A 25,086-nucleotide genomic window follows, 5' to 3' on the forward strand; every position below is an offset into this window, starting at 1 on the left:
CATAACGATTTATGGAACGTCCACTTGGCAGGCAGGTCAAATTAAGGGATGCCATAAAACAAAGGAGATGGAGACAGTTTAGTGTCATAAAGCTCCCAAAATACACAATTGTTTTTATGCATAAGTAAACCATTTTAACAACATGGCTACAGAGTCTGAGTGCAAATAGACGTGCCACATTGGAAAATATTCAAACTTTAAAGAAATCTATGAAGATTTGTGCTTAATTATGATTTAGCTTTTATACAGCAAATCAGATAAATTAAACATGTTAATCTGAAGGCTAAAAAAAAGGAAATAGTTTATATATAAAGTGAATACCCACTGAAGCATACAGTCTCATACATTATAGAAAGCAGAGTGTATAACTGTGGACATGAAGAGACACGCAGAGTTCATTACTGCCAGAGATCCTCTGTACGACCAAACTTGAACACCAAACCCCTGAAGAGGAAAACGATAAGATGAGCAAAATGTTTTCATTGTCCTGAAACGGACGAGAGGAAGAGGACTCAACAACTCACCCGAAGAAAATGAATGCATTTTGGAAGAAAACAGCAATTCCAGGGTACACAGTGGCCTTCTCTGCAAAAGACGCAACAGGTTTACGGAGTCAGTTACAGCATCACGCCGTCACAGCTTTGATCCAAGAGTTCCTTACTGCAGCAAAAATCCCTCTAAACAGCCTCATTTTCACCCAGCAAACACTGATGCGTGAACGTTATCTGCCAGATTAACACATGTCGCACCGCAGACGACGCTGATTCACTCAGACCGTCTCTAACCAAGCGACAAATGTTATTCACATTACCACATTAAAGAAAGAAAACGCATGCCTTTCTTTTTTTAAATACACATTTCATAGCTGTGTTATGAAACGGCTGCGAACAAACAACTAAACATAGATGAGTCCAGGTACCTGGACTAATATGACCACAGTTATGCTGTTTATAAATACAATTAGATCTAAAGGTTTTTAGACAGGGACACTTTTGTTTGTAGCTTTGCCTCTGCACGTCACTACATGAAAATATGACTCCAACTGGAAATACAAATTATAATGAAAAAAAAAGGGTCTACAGGTGTTGACTATTAATGGACGTTTCCTGTTTGCACAGTCAGAGCTGCCTCGTGCCGGTGTCATATGATCAGTGCGTGTCGGTTTGTGGATGTGTGTGGTCAGTCTTTAGTAACTGCCATGAAACATTTAGATTTGCTGCACTCATTGTCGCTCACTGTTGTTGAACCGGCCCAGTTTAAATTTTATGATCAGAAACAGTAACCCAAGTTCCCAGTCCAAAGTTTCTACAGTTAAAAACACAGCTGAACACTTGGGCCAAGTGGAAAAGTGCTAAGCAGATAAAGTGGACTCACGGGGCACTACAAATCCTCCAAAGAGAATCCACATGGAGGCGATGAGGGAGCCAAAAGCCAGCATGAAGCCGATAAAGAGCCACACTCGAGCACCTGCAAGTAAAAGATAAGAAAGGGCGGGACACTGAGTGACATGGCGTCGAGCTTCGTTTACCACATTGTGTTTTACTGCATGCGCAGATACATGCTACAAGAACAGTAGAAAGCAGATCTGAGACATTAAATAAATAAATTGCTAAATGAAAATAGACAATCTGTCGTCATCACATCAGACACACACCTGTCTGTCCCATGCAGCCTTCACTGTAGCTGTCTCCTCTCACTTGGCCATTTGAGACAGCATTTATCCTAAAAGGGAAAAAAGCAGAATACAGAATCTTCATATGTTACATCCCAAACCTTTAAGAAAAAAGTAACATCAACTAATAACTGTCAGAGCAGAAAAGTTATTTATAAACACTATCCAGGCCAGTTAACTCTGTGTTGTACAAATGTGTTTATTACATGCAAATGAAAAATTCCTTAATCAGCCAGCGCCAAAGTCCTCCACGGTTCTCAGAGTGCCACACATGGGTACTGTCAAGTCCCGTCTTGAAGATGAGGCTGCTTTCTGACTTGATGAGGGTCAAAGTCTGTCTTTTTTACAAAAAATAACAACTCTACAGCTGAACTGCATGTATCGGACTGACGGTTACAGCACTGTGTGCACAGAGATTTCACTATGATTAACAAAGTGTTGGAAAAAAAAAAAATCAACACAAACCCACTTAATGTTTGAGATCTTTCTGAGGACGTTTCACAAGAAGGACTCACAGGACTCTAAAAACACCCCAAATTGATTAAACCTGATCAGGTGCTTGTGTGTAAAAGTACTTTTTAAACTCTTCCTTGACTTAATGCATCAATAACATGGACGTGTATGTTATGGAGTGTATAACGTTATGAAACTGCGCAGAGGAGTGGTGGAAATACATCTTGCAGGAAAAAAAAAGGTTTGAAACCTTATTTTGGGACAAAATTCCTCAATATTTGAAGCACTTATATTGGCTTGGACTCGAAACATATGTGCTTTTGTGTGTTTTGTGAAAGCGAGTTAGGAAAAACAGAGAAGCTGAATAGAGACTAAGAAAGTGCTGTGACGACGATCCAAGGTCAGAGAGGAAAAAAGTACAGAGCTGTGTTTCAACATGAAGTTGAGAGTCTTCTTTTATAAGGTTTATAACAAAGAGAGAGAAGATGCTGGAAAAAGCATGAAATAAATTGGATGATGTAACAAAGAAACTCTTTCTCGGGATCGAGGAATAGGGAAAATTAAACCTCCAGGCAAGGGGTGACCCCAGAAGCGTAGACACAAGAGAATACAGCAGAGCTACCACCACACGCCAGAGAAAAGGATGGAAATGGTTAATAAATACGTACACATGTGGCTGTGCTGAAGAGGATTTAGCCTGAAAGGCAGTGTTAAGACTAGCAGTCATAAAGAAATAAGCAAGAGTGATTATTTTGATGAGAGTACAACCTTGTGTTAAAGAAAAAGTAAATATTTAGGAACAGGATGCAAACACGGCACAACCAGTGGCATGTGTAGTTACACGGGTTACACACAGTAAAGCTCCAGGGGGAGAGAAGTTTTGTCATTAATGCATTAGTGATGACCTCGGACATGAGGAGGAGGGAAAACAGCACCTCCGAGGAGCTTATAACAGGTTATGGAAGAAACTCCTGGGACATTTTGATCTGCCTTCTCACAGAACAGGATTATATCACTACTGTCTGCTGATGAAGGAACCATGGTCAAAAACACAACTAACACACCCCGAAAAGGACCGTTCCGAGGGGGCAGGAGGTGCATCCAGTGTGGAACAGATGCTCATAGCGCAAAGTATCACTGAAGTGTCACTTCAGCCTTACAGTGCACATTGTGCCACAAAGATAAACTCCAACACCACAGGGCGTGGGGGATCGTCTTGCATATGGATTGCCAGTTTAGTCCTACAGTCCCAGTAGCCACCTTTTTTGAGCTGGAATCTAAAGCCAAGATAGTGCAGAGATCTGCTGTATCTGGAATCTGCAGGGATACTGATGGAGTTTACTATCCTGATGGGCACCAAATCACCTCTACACATCTGCCTAATAGCCATTTTACTTTTGCTGGACCAAACCTGCCACCATTCAAACATCCAGCTGGGAGTGCGAGTACGATTACTATGAGGGAAGTTGCTACAAAAACATCCAGGTCGATGAGGACATAGAAGATCAGGAAAAACAAGTAGGTGGAAGAGCAGGAGCACGAGAAGAGTGATGGTGACCGCTGAGGTTCCTGAGCCAACTCAGGGCCCTCCTGGACCCCAGAACTGGGGACCAGCTCATTGGCCTTGCAACATCTGCTCACTGCTGATGAAGTGGACTCCCCTGTCTTAACCACCATGACACGAGCCAGTCTCAAGGAGGGGGTGTCAAAGAGACTGAGATCCCTGGGCTTATCTTCATCCAAAAGTGGAATAAGAGGACTTAACATCCAGCCTTTTTTATGGTTGCAGTGATACAGAGAACTAAGTCATGCTTAATTCTAATCAGAATATAATCAAGAATAAATGTAATCAATACAGTGAGTAAGAAAATGTAGTTTCAGTAATGTAATGACCCTCATGCCTGACTTTTTCACCCAGATTCCAGGAGCATTGTTATGATCACAGTGCACCTTTGCACCCTCTGTGTGTGTGAGAGCACCAAGCAGGCACTGTGTAAAAAACGCAGAAACACTGTGGACTTATGATTTAGAATTAACGTCTTTTTCCCTTCTTATTTTTTGCTGTGCTGGTTTATAATCACGGAGGAATTGGAGAACTTTTATCTGCACTCCTCTTGGATTATATCGACACAGACCGGTGTCAGTGGCCAGGATGCGGATGTTTTCCTCTATCTCCCTCATCTCAACACCAGCAGTAGAAATCAGCATTATCTCAGAGTAGAGTTTGTTCATGTATTTATTATTATTTTATTTGGATTTTGCTTTGCTCATGTTAAATTGCTGAACTAAAATATGCTGCATTCAAAAAAATGTAAATTCTGGGCATTCCCTTTTTAAATTTTTGTGACACAGTAAAGATAAAAAAGAACCGGTTCCAGACTTCCTGTTTTGGAGATATCTCTAAATCCACACTATGAAGCTGAAGTTGTCTCTCTTCACATTCATTTAGCTATTGAGACTTTTCACATGACTGACAGGTGTAAATTTAATTCACATGTTAACAAATGTGTCTAAATAAAAAGATCAAAAGTGGTATCAGTGTCACCTTAGACAGGGTCATCAATCAGGCCACCTTTGAAAACAGAAAGGGGCAACAACCTCGACTCCCAGTAATTACGTGACTAAATTGCTGTTGTTGTTTTTTTTTAAGGTCATGTGATATCAGATCTACTTCCTCTGTTACAGTACGCATGTGATTTGGAAAACCTGCAGGTTGAGCTTTAAAGCTTCAGAAACACCAAACAGCTGCAGGCTGTCTTACATGAGAAAGGCCACGGTAGCGATGACTCCACAGGTGTGATATGCATGATGAAATTCATCCTCTGCCGGGTATTTCACTGCTGCATCAATGATGATCCACCAGCCGGTGAAAAACTGCAAAAACAACATCCCCGGTTATGTAAATATGTAAAATCTTCTATACAGATATATATATGCCTTTATTGTCTTGAAGAAATCAGTGGAAATACCAGGACTCCAGCAGCTATAGAGGCAATTGTGTTCCTTCGCTCTCCCCAGTCCACATTACACTCACAGTCTCCGCACCGGATCCCGTCCAGAAATCCCGACATGACTCTGGAAAAAAGTAAACGTAGGTCTAAGTCAGGATTTGAATTAAGAGAACAGGCAGCTCAGTTTAAACTGTCTGAAAAATACAAATAACATATCTTTTTATTAATAACCTCTATATTATTCAATGCATGTCAAGATCGAAATAAAAAACATAAACAATGTATTTAACTCAAAAATTGGGAAAGTCCTCAGCTGAGGAGCCAAAGAATTAAACATAGCCTAACATAAAAAGCTGATATTGTGTAGAATAGCTAAAGAAAATAAAATTAAAAATCAATACATAATATAAATATTATACATAAAAATCTGTTAAAAATCAAATCAAGTAAAACCTTAAAAAGCTGAATATAATACAATGAGAAGGTGAATAAGCAAAAATCGAAATAAAATAATTCAATTTAATCAAAAATATATATTTTTATAGAATATATACACTGACTATAAAAAATTTAAAAAGTTCAGAAAAGAAAAACTCTAAAAGACAACAGGCTAAAACTGTTTGTTAAATAGTAAATAAATGTATTCAATTAAGGACGTCAAGAGGGGAAAAAAGGGGGAAAAACAGTAATATAATTTTTTTAAATGTTCAGTATAATAAAATAAAATACAAATAGCAAAATAAAGAAATTGGTAAAAAAAAAAAATGTATACAACTGAAAAGAATACACAAATAACACCGGACACAACAGTAGCTTGTCCGGGAGTAGATTTCAGCTTTGACTTTTGATGGAGGTGTGGAGGACACACGTTTGTCCTGAACCTCAGGACTGGTGGAAACCTACTCAAATAATGATGCTCAGCCGTCTACTTTACGTTCAATAACTGAACATCAACGCTCTGGCTATTACCACAGCTACTAGACTATTACAACGTCCCTGGAGGCCACCGTCTGGAGACTGCATAACAACAATGACACAGCTGACTCCTTATGTGACTCTTAAAACAGTAAAAATAGGTCACTGAATGTAGTAAGCAAAAGGTGTCTCAGTAAAATTTCCACCCCATTGTGTACAGGAGGAACAGCTGATTTATTAAAGTTTAAATAAATGATGACATCACACTTTCCAAAGCCAGCCAGGTGTATTCCTGACTCCAATAATGTAAGTGCAGGCAATATGAAAAACAGCTGTTGATTATGTTTATTTCCAATAATCAATAAGCGAAGTCAGAAAAGTGGACTGAAATCTGACACAAAAATCCATCAGTGCGCAGGCGCCGTACAGTAGGCTCATGCTCGCGCACAAACACCAACAATACTGTAACTCCACATTTATCCCGTTTAATCGCCACCTGCAATATCCATTAAGCCCCTAAGGGGATGATAAGAGCCGGTGTAAGCTTTAGAAACTCAAACAATGCTCGTGTGTTTGATTAAAAACCTGCGCTGTCGCTTTCTTTTGTTCATCGCTTTGGTACTAGCAAACATTTCCTTGAAGGTTTCTTCTCGCTACGAAGTCGCTGAAAAAATACCACGAGCCAAACGACAGCGGTGGGAACGGATAGAAACACACATCCCGACAGTGTTACCCGTTCCTCGTGCCATTTTCAAAGGAATTCCTACCTTTTATTCTCGCTTTTTGATGTGTGAAACCTTTGGACAAACCCGACTTTGCTTCCGACAGAGGTTCGTCATGCACATGCGCAGTTAACCCACACCCTTTTCGATCAAAGACGCTGTTGATCTTGTTGCCTTCAGGAGCAACGGATAAAGTGTGAATTTGTAAACATCTCTCCTTTCTAATTCCAGTTACTCCTGACCAGTAAAATTATTGCATAGTAGCTTTCTAAATAAGTGCAATTAATATAAAAGGGTTCACATTTTCCCATTTAATGACTCATTAATGACACTAGTGTTTCTGAAATAACGCTGGCATCACATCTCTACAGTACCTGCGCATTTTACTGAAGAACACTGTTCATTACTCTTTGCACAGCTATTGAGCGGGCTGAACAGGATCCTCTGGAGGACCAATTACTGTTACTGGGGCGTACATTTGGCACACTTATATGCTATTAATAATATAAGGGAATTATATGATATGATAATAATCAATATATATATGTGACATATAAGTAGAATTGTGGCACTTTATTCTAATATAATAAAATACTTTACATTTCTGTCCACATTTCTGATTTAAACAATTAATTGCAAAAGAATTCAGATTCAGAGTTCTAGGCATATAATTATTATTATTTTATTTATACAAAACAAAGAAAGAAAACAATATCCTGTTAGGCTTATTTTACCGGATTCCAATAAAACAGTTAATCCTACTTTTTTCCTTGTGTCACACAGATCTCCCACTCTTTATTCCTCTGACTATCCTTTTTAAAATCACAGTGATGCTATATATGATTCCAACGTTGGAATCATATATAGATGTACTTTATTTATTATTGGAATAAAGTACATCTTATTCCAATAAAACATTGGAATCCTATATAGAATGACCTTATATATTTTAGTCATTAATCTCCTTGTTGTATATTTTGATTTGGGTTTATTGAACTCTTCACTTCTTTTATCTTTATTTAACTGAGCTCCTTATTTTGTGATTGTTGTGGGGGGGGGGGTAATCTTTCTGAGATGGTTAAATTTGTGTTATTGAGAGACAATTTTTTCGTGTTTTGGTGACTGTAACACACTAGTTTCTCAGATTTTGGGATAAATTAAGTACATCTTATTTCTTTCATCCTTTGTCTTCTTTCATTCCCAAATTAACCTCCTGAAACCTCACGTCATCATATGAGAATATAACATTTTGCTTTCTCTGCTCCTGTCTGTTGAACAAAGTATCTTACATTTTGTTAAACTATGGCAACTTTATTGTATTTTATTATAACATAAACTTATAATCTCTGCATGAGGACATACTTTTAAAAAATGTATTTTTATGCTTTATTTTATATTATATAGATTATGCTTAATTGTTATATTTACCACTTTAAACTCATCACAAATATCTAGAAATTAAAAATGCATTTCAAAAGCTTGAGTCTCAGGAGGTTACATGGCCGGGACCACTAAATCCAGTAACACATAATCAATGCATTTAACCCCTGACATGTCTTAACTTCCAATAATATATCTCAGTTTTTATACATTAAAGGAACCCCTCTGTGCAACTATTTGGGCTGTAACATTTTAACATAGACAAAAAAAGAAGCTTTATTTAGCTTTTAGTGTGCAAAATGAAAGAAAACACCCTACCAGCTCATCACCTGGACTTATTCCCTGTCAATTAAAAAAAAACATTTTCTGTGTTAATTCACATAAAAAAAGACATTTCTATTCTATCTACAGTAGTGAAAAAACAGGAAATTATTATCTTGGGCTGACCTTGGTGTAGTATAGCAGGTAATTGGTTATATCTTAGGTCAGCATGAAGGCTGTAAGTCCAATGATCCTTGGAATTTTCTTGTTTTCCATAGCCATGCAGTAGGCTGGATCGGATCTTTCAACAGGCTGGCTTTGGCCCCTAGACTTTGTTTAATATTAAAGTAGTACTGAATACACAAAACTGCCTTTTTGTGGAAACTTTACACTTAAGTTTACACTTAAAAACTTAAGTTTTTCCAAAGAAAATGATGAAATTTCCACACACAGCAGAGACGGATAATGACACAGGAATGAGTAAAAATAAGCAAATTCTTAACAGAGATGTAAATGCTATTTAAATATTGAAAAGATAATGATAAACAAGAGAAGGAAGGCAGAAGTGACTGAAATTTATTTTGTTTCCACAGTACCATGTTTGGATTGATTCTAATAAAGGGGTTCAGTTCAAAAACTGGATAAAGTTCACACTTTTTGTGTATCAGATGTGAAAGAAAACAGATTTCTACAGTATTTTCTTGCCTTGTTTCTCAGGACGTAGATCATCTAGAAGCCACTGACTATAGGCTCGAACAGATGGGGGATTTGCGCCTGATACCTCATGTGTGAGTCACATGACAGGCTCTTTAGCCCTGCTGCCTCTGACCCTCTCGGTGACCATAATCTGTACTACCTGAGTGCACGCAGAATCCATTTAAGGCTGCACCATCAGACAGCATCTACTTTATTGATGACTATTGCAGAATTTTGATTACATGGAGTATATAGTCACAAAAATATCAGAATATCAGGTTAGTGGTTCATAAAAAAAGGTTTTAAGTGGTATACAGACAGTTTATAGCATGGTTTTGTTAAAATGCAATATTGTTCACTATAAATGAGCAGATTCTTCAGTCAGATGGGCAAACACAAGATGACAGTCATCTTAGAGGAAGCCGAGCAGCTGCAGGGCAACAGATATGGAGAGAATGATGACTCCGAAGTAGCCGATGTAGCCGTAGGCACCGTTCATCCTCTTGGCTGGATCTGCAATGAAAAGGACAAAGCAAACATTGATCAAAGCAGGATTATATGAAGAAAACGAGGCTAAACTTTTCTGTCTTCTCTGAAGTTCTCAACACATGATCATTTACATTTTTTGCTTCCATTAATAATGCAGATCTTTGACTTCTCAGCTTAGTAACCTTTCACCCATATGTTATCAAATGTAAATGATTAAACAACGTAGATACTGAGCAATAAAACTGCTTAGACTATCACTGGGCCGTAACTTGTGCAGCACCTGGACTTCAGCTTTGAACATCTGTCAAACTGCCATGTCATGCATATTATTATTTTTTGGGGGCGAAAGACGGCGAGTCAAATCTTACAGGTGTGATTAATGGGGTTGTTTGTCCAAGCTTAGCAAACACCAGTGCAGACATTACTGGTTGTGGTATTGATTAGGGGTTAATACTAACATAACTTTATATTTATCAGTAAAATAATAACGTGAGTGTATAAATCTTACATATCATGACTCCATTCACTTAATTTCAGTCTTACCTCCTGTGTAGTAGCCCCAGGCATAGGAAAACCTGCTGGTCACCCAAATAACCCCCAGGACAGATGCTGACAGCTGGTTGGAAGCACACACAAATACTGAGTGAGAGTTAGAAAGAATGGAGAAAGTGAGGAGAGTGTCCAGATGAGGGCACAACTGCCCCTCACCAAAGCCGCTGAGATACAGTACACACAGAGTCATTACATTACTCATGAATTTAACTTAAATATAGATTTAAAGTACTTTTACTTTATTTAAATATTCCTGTTGTGGTACTTTCAGCAGATTATAAAACATAAATCTCCTAAAATATAATGAATTATTAAAGATATGACCATCCTGCAGAATATAAAGTACAATTACTTCCACCTGCAATATTAAACACAAGTACACATTAATGAATCAATAATTATCCAACGTGGATCCTACACACCACAGATTCACACACTGCATTCATATCATTTTATTTTTATATCCCATCCTTTCCCTTCTGTTTATCCTTATCAGGGTCACAGGGTGAGAGGCAGGGTATACCCTGCCAGTCTATCGCAGAGGGACAGACAACCATTTTCACTTACATTCACAAGAGCAATTTAGAATCACCTATTAGCCGTACTTTGGACTGTGGGAGGAAATCGGAGGTCCCGGGGAAACACGTGGAGAACATGTAAACTCCACACAGAAAGACCTTCTTCCTATAAGGCAACAGTGTTAACCACCAAGCCACTGTGCTGCCCTTTTTTATACTATTAATTAAAAATGCCTTCATTGGGTATGTTAAGGCATTAAAAGCTACCGGGTCAAGGTCAGAAAAAGATAGCAATTTTGGTTAAAATACCAATCGCTACATGTGCTGAAGTCGTCTCATGTTGGTATTTCAACATTTCACCGCTTTGTCTGGAAAACCATCCTATAAATATATGGTGATTTGTGTCCATGAACATGCATAAAGATCACTTCTATTTATTTATTTGAGATCATTTATCTCACGTTCAAACACTCCTCCTGTCATAAGTGTCTAAATGCCTTCTTGTCTCATGCACTCTCACAGGTATCAGGGGCTCTAACAGGTTCAATGAGGTCTTTCAATAACCGCTGGTTTTTGGCCTGGATCATTACTAATAAACAGTTATCAAATAAAGTAACAATCCAAGCATATGGACAGATTTTTTTCCTAAAAAAAAAAAAAAAAAAAAAAAAAAAAGAGAGAGAGTGCTCTACCAGAGTCTCCACTCCACAGATGAGTCTGATGATATGTGCACTCAATTTTTTATATTTAATAAACGCCCACAATAATCTGTTTTTCAAAAGCATTGAGCCTGCAAATACATTTCTTCTGACAGCTTTAATTGTGCTCACTTCAGCAGCTACAAACATTTCGCTTCCTCACTGACATCTCATTATCGACCAAAACTTTCTGTAAACTTGCTTTCCTCTAAGGATCATCCCGCTCTCTGCACATACATGAAACCTGCCTAACAGGATATTTCCATGCTATCTATATATCGTAAACCGTTCTTATGTGATCTGTAGTGAGATATCCCAGATTTTTAACCTAATTAAGATTGTTAGATTTATATTTTATAAACTCTGTTTATTTATTTATGATCATATCTTCTGTTTTACTGTGCACCCCCAATCCACCACAGAGACAAAAAAGTCCTGGACACACCCCTGTGATCGAGGAAAATCTGCTTATTCACTCTGACACTAACGTTTGAACTTGACTGTTATCTGGAAAATTCATGCCAAAGATCACGAGGGCGTGTTCCTGCTCGGCCCCTGACCCACTGCACTAAGACCAAGACAATAAATGCATAAAACAAAAAACTTAGTAGTGAAGACTGATTAAGTGTATATGATAAAACGTACCGGGTAAACAAGAGCTGCGATGGTCTGGAAAACCAGCCACTGAGGGTACACTTCCAGGGTGTTCTGATGCGCTCTCTGGATGCAGTTAAAGACTTGCTCCTTGTCGCTGTACATGGTGGGATACTGCAGAATAAACAGCAAGCATGCGTGAAATAAGCCCGAGATGCAAATAAAAATCACTTCAGAGCGTGCAATATTAGTTTTTCACTTACTTTCACGTTGTACTTCTTTCTGGCTCCCCCAACCTTAACTGCCAAATAGCCCAGCATGATCCAGCTGTACAGGAACGTGAAGATGACATATCCAAAGCTGGATGGCAGCACGGTGAGAGCGTCCATTTTCAGCCAGCGATCAAATCAGGTGAACAGCGAGGTGTGCACACGCTATGCTTTTATAACGCAGGAAAGAGGAGGAAGCGACGTTAATAAAATGTCGCGAGATCGCCCGAGACTTCCTTTATTTACATTTGAAATCCATTCACGAGTGACTTCACTTTCTCGCAATGACGGTACCGTCTTCTTCATCTATATAGGGTTTATTGGCGGTTGGCAAACAGCAAAATGGTGCATTACCGCCACCAACTGCTGTGGAGTGTGGACCAAAATGACAAAAAATAAATAATTAAACAAATAAATTAATTAATTAAAAGAAAAGAAAATATTCAAATTCTTCCGAACAAATGGGTCTGTCTTAAAAACCAAAATACAGCCTGATAACTTTTACTCATAGAGCTCACGCGAAATAAATCAAACAAGTCCAACTTCACTTTCATATCATCCAGCTTTTTGATCAGCTGTCTCCTCTCCATATCATACTTCTGACAATGCAATAAAACATGTTCTATTGTTTCCTGTTCCCTACTGCAGTCACACTCCCCTGTACAGTGTTTACCTATTAAAAATAATGTGCTATTTAAGCCAGTGTGTCCAAATCTCAGTCGAGATATAATCGTCTCCTCTCTCCTGTTTCGTCCTGTACTTCTCATTTCCCCCCACTTTCCTTTGGATGTTGTACAACCATCACCCTTTCCTCTCCTCCTCCCATTGCTTTTGCCACCTTTCCTTCATTTTGTATCGTATTCTGCTCTTGAGCTCCGTCCTACTCACACTAATAACCACATCTATCAATGGTCTCCTTGTTGCGACTTTTGGTGTCCTATCTGCCATTTCATTTCCTTTAACTCCATGATGCGCCAGTACCCATAAGAATGTGACCACAAGCCCCATCATAACAAGTCTGAACAATGTTTGCTGGATCTCTATCAGAATGTCAGGTCTGCAGTCTGAGTGGCTGTCTTGCAAGCTGGCCAGTGATGAGCTCGAGTCTGAGCACACCACAGATCTTAGTGGTTTCGTTTCCTCAATCCACTGGACTGCTAACAATATGGAAACCATTTCACCTGTGTATACTGACAAATCGTCACTGATCCTTTTCCCCACCTTGATATTAAATTCAGGAACTATAAAGGCTATCCCACTCTGGTTGGCTGTATTCTTTGATGCATCTGTGTAGATTTTGACATAACTATAATACTGATTAATATATTCCTGCACTGTATGCGAATTTAAGATAATCTGGACAAGATAAAAATAAGTCAAACAGTACCGTTGCCTGCAATACCACCATGGATGCTCCCTGACGCAGTAGTGGATTTCACATTGTTAAAGAAAAAGACCAAGGAGAGGGGTGTTAAGTTCAGCTGCGTTCTGTCCCACTGTCCACCCAAAGCTCTTCAATTGCATTTTCTCTTTTTCCCAGCATGGTTGGAAAACAGTTTTCGTTGGATGATCGTGACCATGTCCTTGTAAACTTGCCCAGTAATTCAATGTCAGTTGCTCTCTTCTTATTTGTAATGGCATTTCCCCCATTTCAACCTGTAGTGCTGCTGCAGATGTTGTTTTGAATGCACCTGAGCAAAGTCTTAACGCTTGATATTGGATACTATCCAACTTACGAAGACTTGTTCTGGCAGCAGAATTATATACTATACACCCATAATCCAATACTGACCTAATCAACCCAGTATATAAAGCTTTTAAAGATTTCCTATCAGCCCCCAATGACGGTACAGTCGTTAGTTTCTCCCTTTTAAGCCCTAATAAAATACAAATTATAAGCCTACAGACTTACAAGATAGATAGATAGATATAGATATAGATATATAAAATTTCAGCTTTTATTAAAATTTCTTAAAGTTTAGTTTGAAAAAGTTTTATTTAGTATGTAAAAAAAATTGAGACTTATGGAGTCATTATTTCTTACAGCAGAAAAAAGCTTATATACCACATCTATGCAAACACTATTGATACAACTTCTCCCGTTTTGAATCCAAAAAATACTAAATTACAAAGCATACACTTTCATAGCTATAACAATTAAATAAATGCTGTCTCACCTTTTATTAATTTAATGCATTTAATGTAGCTGTACAAAAGGTGATCTTCATACTACACATATTAACAGTTTAAATTACTTTTTAGTATTTGAGTAATTTAATAAGCATGGGAAACATCCAAATTAAGTGTTCAAAGCTGAAAAATAGCCTACATTTAATTTCCTTTTATACCATAGTCAGCTGTCAAATTTGAGAAGACAAGAGCAGGACGCAAAAGACAGAAGTCAAGAGAGGCACGTATTTAATGCTGATAAGTACAAATCCAAAATTACACAAGTAGCAATGCCAAGGAATACACATATTCAGAAATCACATGGAGCACAAGCTCAGGAAACACGGGCACAACATAGCTAGAGATACTGTTAAATGGATAACACAACAGAGCAGAAAGGCTCAGGTGATATATGTATACAAGAAGTAATGACTGAAATACAACTAGGAGTGTAAGTAAAGATAGCTGAAGACAATGAAGACAACAAGCGGGAGGAAGTAAAACCAGACAAGTTACAGGAAACCAACAGCTACCGAAATAAAACAGGAAATAAGACACAACAAAACACAGGGGAAGACAGAATCACACAGAAGCAAAGTGAAAGACAAACAGAGAAGAGACTGATGGAGGGATGGAAAGGATGGGATGGGAACTGAAAGCAAACTCCACAAAGTCATCAGTAACTAAAAGTAATGTGTGTATACCAAAACTGCAAAGCTAGAAAATTAACCATAAAGAACCATGGAAAGCATTAAAAAAAAAACCCAACAGAAACAGAAAGATAACATAAAATATAAGACATAAATGACAGACTGTAGAGATTCCCTCAGGGAGGAATAATTAAACACAAGTATTGTTAAGGTTCACAGTTCTGTAAAAAACACAAACATGAGTCCTCCTCAGAAAGGAACCATAAAAAACCTCTGTCCACCACTCAGGGATCATAACACCATCGAATCAAAAACACTTCAAGTGCTCAAGTTGAGTAGAAAGGCGTAGTATAAGTACCAGTCAATTTACCAAATTCACTTTACTCTGCGTCACAGTCCAAGCCCAAATTCTAGTTCCTGTTAACAATGATTTCAACACTCAGCATCAATATTAGGGCATATATCACAGTTTGAATAGAAAACCTCCACCAGTTTAATGTCTGTGACACAGAAGAACAGAAACAAGTCTGGGTGTTTGAGCCGTTTTCTGATAATACAATGGAGAGAACTTTAAAAAGTGCATTTTGGGTAAACTTTCATCCTTATGTCTTCCAAAACAGGCAGCATATGAAAGGCATCGTTTTAACCTACAATTGTTACCAGACTCATCTTCTAGTCCTCCGTCTCATGATAGAGGACAATCCTGTATTTATAACATGAATAAACATCACATTTCACTATGGCTTTTCTGCGAGAGCAGGGAGGTTGACTGGGTCATTAATGAACCTGTAAGGTTGTGAAATTATTTGCATAGGAAACAGACAGTAGAGGTGTCAAGCATACAGTAAATGATTCCTGCCAGTGATAACAACCTCCTCCTTATACAGGGAGTGCAGAATTATTAGGCAAGCTGTATTTTTGAGGAATAATTTTATTATCGAACAACAACCATGTTCTCAATGAACCCAAAAAACTCATTAATATCAAAGCTGAATGTTTTTGGAAGTAGTTTTTAGTTTTAGCTATTTTAGGGGGATATCTGTGTGTGCAGGTGACTATTACTGTGCATAATTATTAGGCAACTTAACAAAAAACAAATATATACCCATTTCAATTATTTATTTTTACCAGTGAAACCAATATAACATCTCCACATTCACAAATATACATTTCTGACATTCAAAAACAAAACAAAAACAAATCAGCGACCAATATAGCCACCTTTCTTTGCAAGGACACTCAAAAGCCTGCCATCCATGGATTCTGTCAGTGTTTTGATCTGTTCACCATCAACATTGCGTGCAGCAGCAACCACAGCCTCCCAGACACTGTTCAGAGAGGTGTACCGTTTTCCCTCCTTGTAAATCTCACATTTGATGATGGCCCACAGGTTCTCAATGGGGTTCAGGTCAGGTGAACAAGGAGGCCATGTCATTAGTTTTTCTTCTTTTATACCCTTTCTTGCCAGCCACGCTGTGGAGTACTTGGACACGTGTGATGGAGCATTGTCCTGCATGAAAATCATGTTTTTCTTGAAGGATGCAGACTTCTTCCTGTACCACTGCTTGAAGAAGGTGTCTTCCAGAAACTGCCAGTAGGACTGGGAGTTGAGCTCGACTGCATCCTCAACCTGAAAAGGTCCCACAAGCTCATCTTTGATGATACCAGCCCAAACCAGTACTCCACCTCCACCTTGCTGGCGTCTGAGTCGGACTGGAGCTCTCTGCCCTTTACCAATCCAGCCACGGGCCCATCCATCTGGCCCATCAAGACTCACTCTCATTTCATCAGTCCATAAAACCTTAGAAAAATCAGTCTTGAGATATTTCTTGGCCCAGTCTTGACGTTTCAGCTTGTGTGTCTTGTTCAGTGGTGGTCGTCTTTCAGCCTTTCTTACCTCGGCCATGTCTCTGAGTATTGCACACCTTGTGCTTTTGGGCACTCCAGTGATGTTGCAGCTCTGAAATATGGCCAAACTGGTGGCAAGTGGCATCTTGGCAGCTGCACGCTTGACTTTTCTCAGTTCATGGGCAGTTATTTTGCGCCTTGGTTTTTTGACACGCTTCTTGCGACCCTGTTGACTATTTTGAATGAAACGCTTGATTGTTCGATGATCACGCTTCAGAAGCTTTGCAATTTTAAGACTGCTGCATCCCTCTGCAAGATATCTCACTATTTTTGACTTTTCTGAGCCTGTCAAGTCCTTCTTTTGACCCATTTTGCCAAAGGAAAGGAAGTTGCCTAATAATTATGCACACCTGATATAGGGTGTTGATGTCATTAGACCACACCCCTTCTCATTACAGAGATGCACATCACCTAATATGCTTAATTGGTAGTAGGCTTTTGAGCCTATACAGCTTGGAGTAAGACAACATGCATGAAGAGGATGATGTGGACAAAATACTCATTTGCCTAATAATTCTGCACTCCCTGTACAGCTGTGTGGCTTGGGAAAATAAATTATAAGAATTTATTTGAAGTGTATTTTATTTGTGTCAGTTATTTTTTTTTTTTAACATTTTTTTAAATTGTAGTTCTAATTTTTTTAAATTTTTTGTCACTCAAAATAAGCGTATCGAGAATTTCAACCCCAGGGAGGCCAAGTATGGAGAAATGTCAGGAAAGAAAAATATCTGAAGAAAATAGAACATTTAATGATGCCCGGGCGGATTCATTGGCATTTACTTCTGATGAGAGTGGCCTACCAGTATGCCTAATTTGTGTAGAGAGATTGGCTAACAATAAAATGTCAAATGTCGCAAGACATTTCCAAAATAAACACACAGCCTTTGCTGAAAAATACCCGGAGGGAGAAGTGAGAAATAAAGCTGAAGAACTGAAGCGGAAAGCTGATCTGAGGGAAAATCAGTTGAAGAAGTGGATGAAGTCTGCAAATTCAACTATGCAAGTTTTGTGGCCGTTTAGGAAATAGTCAGGCATGGGAAGCTGTTCACGGAAGGAGAATATATGAAAGAATCATTCATTAAGATTTGAGAATGGGTCGTCAACACCTTCTAGAGTCTAGAAGGTGTTGACGACCCATTCTGGTTGAAGACCCAATGATCACTCCCATTCAGCTGACTGATAACATCTGAAATTCAGTTTCGCTGGACGGCCTTAGAGAATATAAGCAGATTTTTAATTGTATTTTGTCACTTTAACAGCCTTCCTGCTGAGAAAGACTTCAGTCATGCCCTGACATGCAACGGCAAAGTAAAAAAAAAAGCCAAAGATAAACCATTAAAATACAATTAAAAAAACCCCCCAAACTACTATTATTCCACTAAATACCATAAAACTTATTGGGTTTATGCTATTTAATGTGGAAATAGTGAAATTTGGCCTTTTTGTATTTAAAATAAGATTCTGTTTTCTGTAGGACAAAGTTTGGATAATTAGTTTCAAGGCCTTTTTTGGAATTTTGTTTTACAACAAACAACGAACGAGGACAAGCCAATGTGGGTGGGGCAGACAGTTACAAAGAGGGAAAGCTAAATGAATAACCGAAGAGAGATTCATTAGCAAAATAAAACACGGGCAATAGTGAGGGAAGATAAGGACGCTGATAGGGAGACATGAGAAACACGAGAAAGAGTATCAGTTACTCAACTCAACAAATACTCAACAAGAACCAAGAACAAAGACACATTTGATTGAGCTGAAGCTTGGCCCCCTACATGTTTAAAGGATTTTCTTTTTTTTTTTAAACACTTTATTTAAAGTATACATATAAAATTTACATACACATACAATTACATATACAAAACCATGATCACATACTACTCATTAAGGAAAAAGGAAAACAAGGAGGAAAGTCGAGCATCTGAGTCCACAAAGTACTTTTAAAACTTACAGTTTCAATACGTTCCAGGGGAAAACTTTTCCAAGTTTCAGGTCCATTGTTCTTCTTCTCCGCAGATCTGTAATGATATGTTTACTCACCACATCACTGCTTATCATCTTTTGTTCTATCACTCCTTTGGTACGGGTTTTCCAGATATGTGTGTTTATTACACACATTATTAACCAAAAGAGTCTCCTTTTGTCTTCACTCATTTTCTCTTTAAACAAACCATATTTAACTGCTTTAATGTTAACATCAACATCATACCCAATTTCTGTCATCTTCTGCCTTATCTTAGTTGTCCTATAACAGTCCAAAAGAAGATGTTCTAAGGTCTCATCTTCGTCACAGTTTATCATAGGGCATTTCATGGTGGTAACAAAACAACTCCACTGCACCACTGCCCTCACAGGGAGGCGCCCGAGCGAGATGAGCCATACCACATCTCTCATGCTTTCGGATAATAATTTGTCTTGTATATTTTTAACAACCAAAAGATTCTCGTCTTTATCTACGTACTTATATTGAATCATACCTTCATTTTTAATTTCATTAATTTTTTTATAAATATTTTTCGTATTATCTTGGAGAATATTTAGGCTATAATGTCCCCATTGACTTGATAAATCTCCAAACATAAGTCTGTGGTATGGTACGCCCGCTCTGGCCCTGCCTCTTTTTTTATGCCACAATTCTTCCTTCCCTCGAACCCACGGGGCACCCCGAGAAATTGCACTGTGAGTATTTTTAATAAAAGGGATTCGCAAAACAATTTTTAAGTCTGGGGCTCCCAATCCCCCGTGCTTCTTACTCTTGTGCTGACACGACCAGGATTCGAACCTGGCCCTCCTAGTCTCAAAGCGGCTACTCAGCTCACTGAGCCAAACTATTTCTTAAAGGATTTTCCATGCCTTATCTTAAAAGAAACCTTGACTGAAACAAGCAGCTATCAAAGTAAACCAATACCAAAAGACCTATAACAATATATACCATTATTTGAAAGGATGTGTTAATGCAAATCATTGCAACTCTTTTTTAGTCCAACAAAATGGATGAAGCTGAGTTAGAAGTGGGTTTGAACAAGTCTTAAATTTGTATTACCAAAATACAAAATAACTTCACTGATTCCTTTTTCCCCCTGTATAATAAGTGCAGTTAAATTTGAAGTATTATGTAATCCATCTGACCATGTAGCATTTACTGGCTGTTTATGTTGAGTATCAATGAAATGATATGGAGTCTAGTGATGATGTCTAGTCTATGTTTATTCACCACTCAGACATGTAATACAGCAATAAACTGCTGATGCTGTGGTGCATCTTTTATCCCTTTATCAATGATAATGCTGCAGATATAATGTAATCTTTCAGGTTTATGTGAATTTTCTAGAAACTGCAAACTGTCCCCCTCCCTTCACCTATCGCAGCATGCTCTGCTACTTGCTGCAGCAAGCTTTTGTTTAAATCATAATCATTGCAGAATTCATTTGTAAACTCTATCCTGCACATAATACACTGAATACATGCTACATACATAAAGGATCGAACTCCTCTATAAAGAATACTTAAATAATAGCGTTTACTGCATCTCAGAACTGTGTGTGCAGTTTTTTCTGCAGCACTCAGCCCTTCAAAACACAAATACCCTCAATGCGGCTTTTTCCTCTGTGGGGTTTATCGGTCGCCCTGAATGATTTGATTCTTTTCACCAACTGTATCAGTTACCCGCTAAATCGGTTTCTTTAACCTTGTTTTTAACCGATACTGATTGTAGAAACACAAATATGACACGATTCATAAACAACGATTAAAGGAAGAATGAATATTGCGGAGATTTAAAAAAGCAGAAGCCGCTAAAGGGAAGATAACTCGACTTATTTCGTTCCTAAAAAGAGTCGTTAAGCCCGCGAGTCATTCAAAAGAATCCAATCGTCGCGAACATCACGTGAATGGAAATTTCCAGAAGCGGGTTTAAAGCCCGCTGCGGTCTCCTCCCGCTTTCACTTGAGTGACGACGGTGGAAGAGTGAACTTCGAGGAAGACACTTCGGTTGCTTTTTTTCTGAGCTATTTGGCTGCAAACCAACAAATTCGAGCATTTTGAGCTCCTCTGTCAGCTTTTCGTCTTTTGATATACTTTTGGGGGGCAACAATTTGCCACAGCGTTTGCTCTTTATATCGACGTTAACAGAAAGAGTATCTTCGAGTTACAGTCGAACTGGTAAGACAAACAACGCCGTTGCCTTTATTTTATTTCCAAGCTAGAGTTACACGAGACGGTTTCAGATTTAAAAAAAACAAAGCTTGTGACTAATGCAAATTTAATGATGTGGATAAATTATTATTTGCTAATGTTGCTCAACGATAACCTTTAAAAGTTGTATTTTAACAACTGCTGGAGAAGCCTTAGCTCAGGGTTACGTCATCCTGGAACTTTCCAGTTCAAGCCGGTTTAGCCGGTGATGTTACACAACACTGCTTTACCGGGCTTTGCTCACTAGGGGCAGCACTGAGAGTGGTTATGCAACGGTTATGCTGTCTTTTAATAGATTTTAACGGCTGACACACGTTTCTAACACATAATGTAATTTAAGACATTCCTTTTATAAGTTGTTTAATGTTCGGGGAGCAGTTTTTAGTTTTAGCCTGCCTTGAAATGTGATATTACCAGTAGTCTGCAGTCAGACTTGCCAGTTATGCAGTTGCACTTTGCTCTTTAGGGGCATCATTGAGAAAGTGGTGGTAATGCCACATTAAAAAGACTGTTCCAGTAAAGTACTTAAAATTACTGAGGCATGCTGACCACCACTGACCAAGTGTTCTCATTGTTTTAGGCAGGTTTTCTTTTCTCTTTCCAGCCTTTGGCAGAAGACCAGACAATGGCCAAGGGAACAGGCTCTCATTCTGAAATGGCCCGTGCTCGCCAGAGCGATGGCCTCAATGTGATCTTTGACCAGAAAAGCCCCACCTCATCCCGATCCTACTCCAGGTCACGCTCCAGATCCCGCTCTGTGTCCAGGAGCAGCTATGACAGCAGCCGCTCCTCAGGCTCTTACAGAGGGCGGGATAGACGCAGACGCTATTACAGATCATCATCATCATCTTCTTCTTCATCGTCCTCATCATCTTCTTCCAGGAGCAGGTCCTCCTCTCGCTCCAGGTCACGCTCCTACCCCCGCTGCCACAGACGCTCCTCTTGCTGTCGATGTGACGACCACAGCAGAAGTAGCAGAGGTCGTTCTCGTCGTTCCCCACCCCGCCGTTACAGGGCCCACTCTCGCTCATTCAGCCGCTCACCAGACAGATACTCAAATCGCAGACGGTACAGGTCTCCCTCCAGGTCCCGCTCAAGGTCCCGATCCAGGTCATCCTTCCGCTGGAGCAGGTCCAGGGGCCGCGTGAGCCAGTATCGATGCAGATTTTCACGATCCCCATCCAGGAGCCGATCCCGATCTGGTGGACGTTCTGTCAGCCTCAGTCTGCATGGTAAGATCTCTAGTTGATATCAGTAGAAATTGACAGCAAGCAGTAATGATGCTCGTATTAAATGTCCTCATTTGGTTTGTGTCTAACAGATAAAAGGGAACTCCTCGAAGCTGCAAAGGCCAACGCCATGAAGATCCTGGGAGTGGAGAAACTGGAACTTCCTGAGAGTGTGAAACCAATCCTGTCAGAACCTAAGCGTGAGCCAGAGAAAAGGGTGAGACACGGCTCCGAAAAGACCGCAGCACAGGTGAGTGTCACAGGAAACGTTACCTGTATGTGGAACCTGCCATTCACTGAAGGCAAAGCTTTTAATACTCTAAAGACTTAGATGTGCTTTTTCTTTCCATATAAAGACGAGGGATATGAAGAAGCTTAGAAATATCTCCTGTGCACAGTAGTGCTCTCCTTTAACTCAATCATACGGTAGATGTTAACCCGTTGTTTTTAAATGATTCAGCACTCAGAGGTTATAGCTGTGACTATCTTGTGGTCTGTGTTGTTGACTTTCCTGTCTTGTTTAACCTTTTGGACCTTGAGGGGAACACATGCTCTCTATTTATTCCTGTCTTCATAGATGACATGACAGTGGTCTCCTTCACTCATCGGCACCTGGGATTAAAGGGCTGTCATGTGACTTGGGTGATAACAAAATGTACTCCTTGTAATCTTCACAATCTGCATTTTCTCCACTAGAGGCCAAATAAATGCAAATGTAGATGTCACATCTCACATTTTAGACACTTGCTAATTGCACACATAGATGCAGCCAACTCAGATGTGTTATTACTGATTCACCTTCATGTAGAAAGGAAGTACAAATTTGATATTACAAATGTATTTATGCTTGCAGTTGAAATGGGTCGTTTATTTAGCAGAGCCCTCCACTCGCTGATGGAGCGCACGTGTGTGGACTGCATTATAGAGCTAAAAACAGATGAAGAACTCCTCTCCATATACCAAAGATAAGTTGGTACACATGGCGTGTGCTAAGGGGCTGGGAAACCTGCGTGATCACCATTATGCAACTGTAGACAGAGAAGACTTATACTTTTTTTTTCTTTCTTTTTTTTTTTTTTCTATATAATTTGTTTTGTAGATTGTTTCAAGGTCTCACCTTGAAGCTTGGATTAAGTGTTTGGGGGTTGCATGAGAGCTGCAGTTTGTTGAAGATATACCTACCTACGCAGTAGAAAGGCTTAACTGTGTTAGAAGCAGTTCATCTAATATCACCTTCACAAACTGTGAAAGCTCACTCTGCCTCCAGTTTTGGGGCTTGTGAGTAACTACTTGTTGTCCTTGTTTTTGAACAGGGCACAGAGGAGGAGCCTGATGACGACTCCAGCCCGAGGTCATCCCAGAAAGGAAAAATCGCTTTCAGCATTAACGTAAGTGACCTAAACTAAAGTGAGTTTTCCCTGCTTCACACTGCTCTGAATCACTGGCGATAAAATAATTTGTTTGTTTGCAGAACTCTGTTGCTAAGCCAACATCGGCAGCTCCTCCTACAGCAAAGGTAACTCCCCGAGTGGACAGCGTGGAGAGCAGGAAGCCCTATGGCCAGTGGATCCCAGTCAGATCAGGCCAATCCTCGAGTGCACGCAAACATACCTAAATCTGCACTCACGGGGCAGAGCACATGGACACTGTACATGCTATATATACTGTATATATGAGATGTTCACACGTCGGTGTTTTCTTTCAGATGTTAAAGATTTATGTGGGAAGAAGTGAAGAATCGTTCAGGTGGGATTATATATATATTTTTTTTTTTCCCCTTGTGTTTTTTGTGATGTTTATAGATTCAATAAAGTTATTTCACATAATACTTGTTTCTGTCTGTCCTTTCAAACTTGAAGGCGCACCAGTGCCCAAGAGACTTGTGTAATTACTCGTTTTTCCACTTAAGAAAAAAACCCAAAAGTTTGGTTTGCACTATGAGAGGATGACTTTAGTTGTTGGAAATCGGCTGTCATTCCAGAAAGATCCTGTGGATGGAAATGACCTGCAGTGTCTGAAATGGCCACATGGTGTCAGCATTTCCACTGCCTGCGGGATGGTTATATAAAAGCCTACTTCCAGAAGGTTCCTGACCTCAATTGTCACATCTGATTTGTTCAGCTGATTCAAGCAGTGTTAAGACAAATCAAAAAGCGCATCTCTAAAACCTTAAACATTAAAATAAAATCTATTGGACCAGTTATTTGTAAGTCTGTACCTGTTGTAACACAGCATGAAATAATACTTTTACATATTCTGTAAATGTTCAGCTCAGGTTACAACCTCAAGTTGTTATGCTGTACATTACTTGACTGGGCCTGACTAGATTTTGCTTCCAATGGGTGAGACATTTTTGTAGTGGTTTTTCTTTTACACAGCAAAGGGTGATGGGGTATTGTTATCATAGGCACCATGGACAGCCAACTTTGTGAATGCAAAAACTCGAGCACTAGTTCTCCAGCTTTCTTAAGGGGATGTTGTTGGTTTTTGGAGCTACATTATAAATAGTGTTGTTGGACAATCTCAACAGTTCAGGATGTGCCTAATGTATTTCCAATTATGTTTGCACATGTTTCAATAAATTGGTACATGTATTTAATATTTTCCAGGCAAAATACAAAGAAACGGGATGTCTCTGGAGTTTTGCACAGTACTGTCTATCATTTAAACTGAATCAGATGATCATCAACCATAAACACATGAACCTTGTATACAAAGTTGACAGCTGCTTGGCGAACTTTAAAAATAGCGGTGCGATACTGGTAAATC

General features: G+C 39.1%; 3 protein-coding genes across 7 annotated transcripts; 1 reads left to right on the forward strand and 2 right to left on the reverse strand.

Moving 5' to 3' along the window:
* Nucleotides 1-77: 77 nt before the first annotated feature.
* tmem50a (transmembrane protein 50A) lies at nucleotides 78-6,901 on the reverse strand. Its single transcript, XM_003446189.5, has 7 exons — nucleotides 6,759-6,901; nucleotides 5,095-5,200; nucleotides 4,887-4,999; nucleotides 1,655-1,722; nucleotides 1,375-1,467; nucleotides 525-585; nucleotides 78-444 (listed from the first exon to the last, which is right to left on the reverse strand). Exons 2-7 carry the CDS (start codon nucleotides 5,194-5,196, stop codon nucleotides 399-401), a joined length of 483 nt encoding a protein of 160 aa, XP_003446237.1. The 5' UTR covers nucleotides 5,197-5,200; nucleotides 6,759-6,901; the 3' UTR covers nucleotides 78-398.
* Nucleotides 6,902-8,913: 2,012 nt separating this feature from the next.
* On the reverse strand, nucleotides 8,914-12,378 carry mgst3b (microsomal glutathione S-transferase 3b). Its single transcript, XM_003446188.5, has 4 exons — nucleotides 12,165-12,378; nucleotides 11,953-12,075; nucleotides 10,083-10,155; nucleotides 8,914-9,563 (listed from the first exon to the last, which is right to left on the reverse strand). Exons 1-4 carry the CDS (start codon nucleotides 12,288-12,290, stop codon nucleotides 9,463-9,465), a joined length of 423 nt encoding a protein of 140 aa, XP_003446236.1. The 5' UTR covers nucleotides 12,291-12,378; the 3' UTR covers nucleotides 8,914-9,462.
* An 8,442-nt stretch (nucleotides 12,379-20,820) lies between these two features.
* On the forward strand, nucleotides 20,821-24,148 carry rsrp1 (arginine/serine-rich protein 1). 5 transcript variants are annotated; one of them, XR_003215204.1, is made up of 5 exons: nucleotides 20,821-21,055; nucleotides 21,669-22,320; nucleotides 22,410-22,972; nucleotides 23,193-23,705; nucleotides 23,789-23,868. XR_003215204.1 is itself a non-coding variant. In XM_003446230.5 (5 exons), the coding sequence occupies exons 2-5, from the start codon at nucleotides 21,714-21,716 to the stop codon at nucleotides 23,930-23,932; spliced, it is 984 nt and encodes a 327-aa protein (XP_003446278.1). In that variant the 5' UTR covers nucleotides 20,821-21,055; nucleotides 21,669-21,713; the 3' UTR covers nucleotides 23,933-24,148. The 5 variants fall into 5 exon arrangements, 3 of the variants coding, with proteins under 3 accessions (XP_003446278.1, XP_005477682.1, XP_005477681.1); XR_003215203.1 differs by having other exon boundaries at nucleotides 23,196-23,705; XM_003446230.5 differs by having other exon boundaries at nucleotides 22,410-22,567; nucleotides 23,631-23,705; nucleotides 23,789-24,148.
* Nucleotides 24,149-25,086: the final 938 nt, after the last annotated feature.

The sequence above is a fragment of the Oreochromis niloticus genome, linkage group LG19 (genome assembly GCF_001858045.2).
Source record: "Oreochromis niloticus isolate F11D_XX linkage group LG19, O_niloticus_UMD_NMBU, whole genome shotgun sequence".
Classification (NCBI taxonomy): Eukaryota; Metazoa; Chordata; class Actinopteri; order Cichliformes; family Cichlidae; genus Oreochromis; species Oreochromis niloticus.

What these genes read in the sequence shown, in the direction of transcription:
- tmem50a (XM_003446189.5), bottom strand. Translation starts at nt 5,196, where the DNA reads ATGTCGGGATTTCTGGACGGGATCCGGTGCGGAGACTGTGAGTGTAAT. An exon ending in GCTACCGTGGCCTTTCTCAT is followed by an intron (nt 1,723 to 4,886) that starts GTAAGACAGCCT and finishes TTTCCCTTTTAG; the next exon opens with GATAAATGCTGTCTCAAATG. An exon ending in TGGAGGATTTGTAGTGCCCC is followed by an intron (nt 586 to 1,374) that starts GTGAGTCCACTT and finishes CGTCTTTTGCAG; the next exon opens with AGAAGGCCACTGTGTACCCT.
- mgst3b (XM_003446188.5), bottom strand. Translation starts at nt 12,290, where the DNA reads ATGGACGCTCTCACCGTGCTGCCATCCAGCTTTGGATATGTCATCTTC. An exon ending in GAAAGAAGTACAACGTGAAA is followed by an intron (nt 12,076 to 12,164) that starts GTAAGTGAAAAA and finishes TTTATTCTGCAG; the next exon opens with TATCCCACCATGTACAGCGA. An exon ending in TCGCAGCTCTTGTTTACCCG is followed by an intron (nt 10,156 to 11,952) that starts GTACGTTTTATC and finishes GCTTCCAACCAG; the next exon opens with CTGTCAGCATCTGTCCTGGG.
- rsrp1 (XM_003446230.5), top strand. Translation starts at nt 21,714, where the DNA reads ATGGCCAAGGGAACAGGCTCTCATTCTGAAATGGCCCGTGCTCGCCAG. An exon ending in TGTCAGCCTCAGTCTGCATG is followed by an intron (nt 22,321 to 22,409) that starts GTAAGATCTCTA and finishes TGTGTCTAACAG; the next exon opens with ATAAAAGGGAACTCCTCGAA. An exon ending in CCGAAAAGACCGCAGCACAG is followed by an intron (nt 22,568 to 23,630) that starts GTGAGTGTCACA and finishes GTTTTTGAACAG; the next exon opens with GGCACAGAGGAGGAGCCTGA.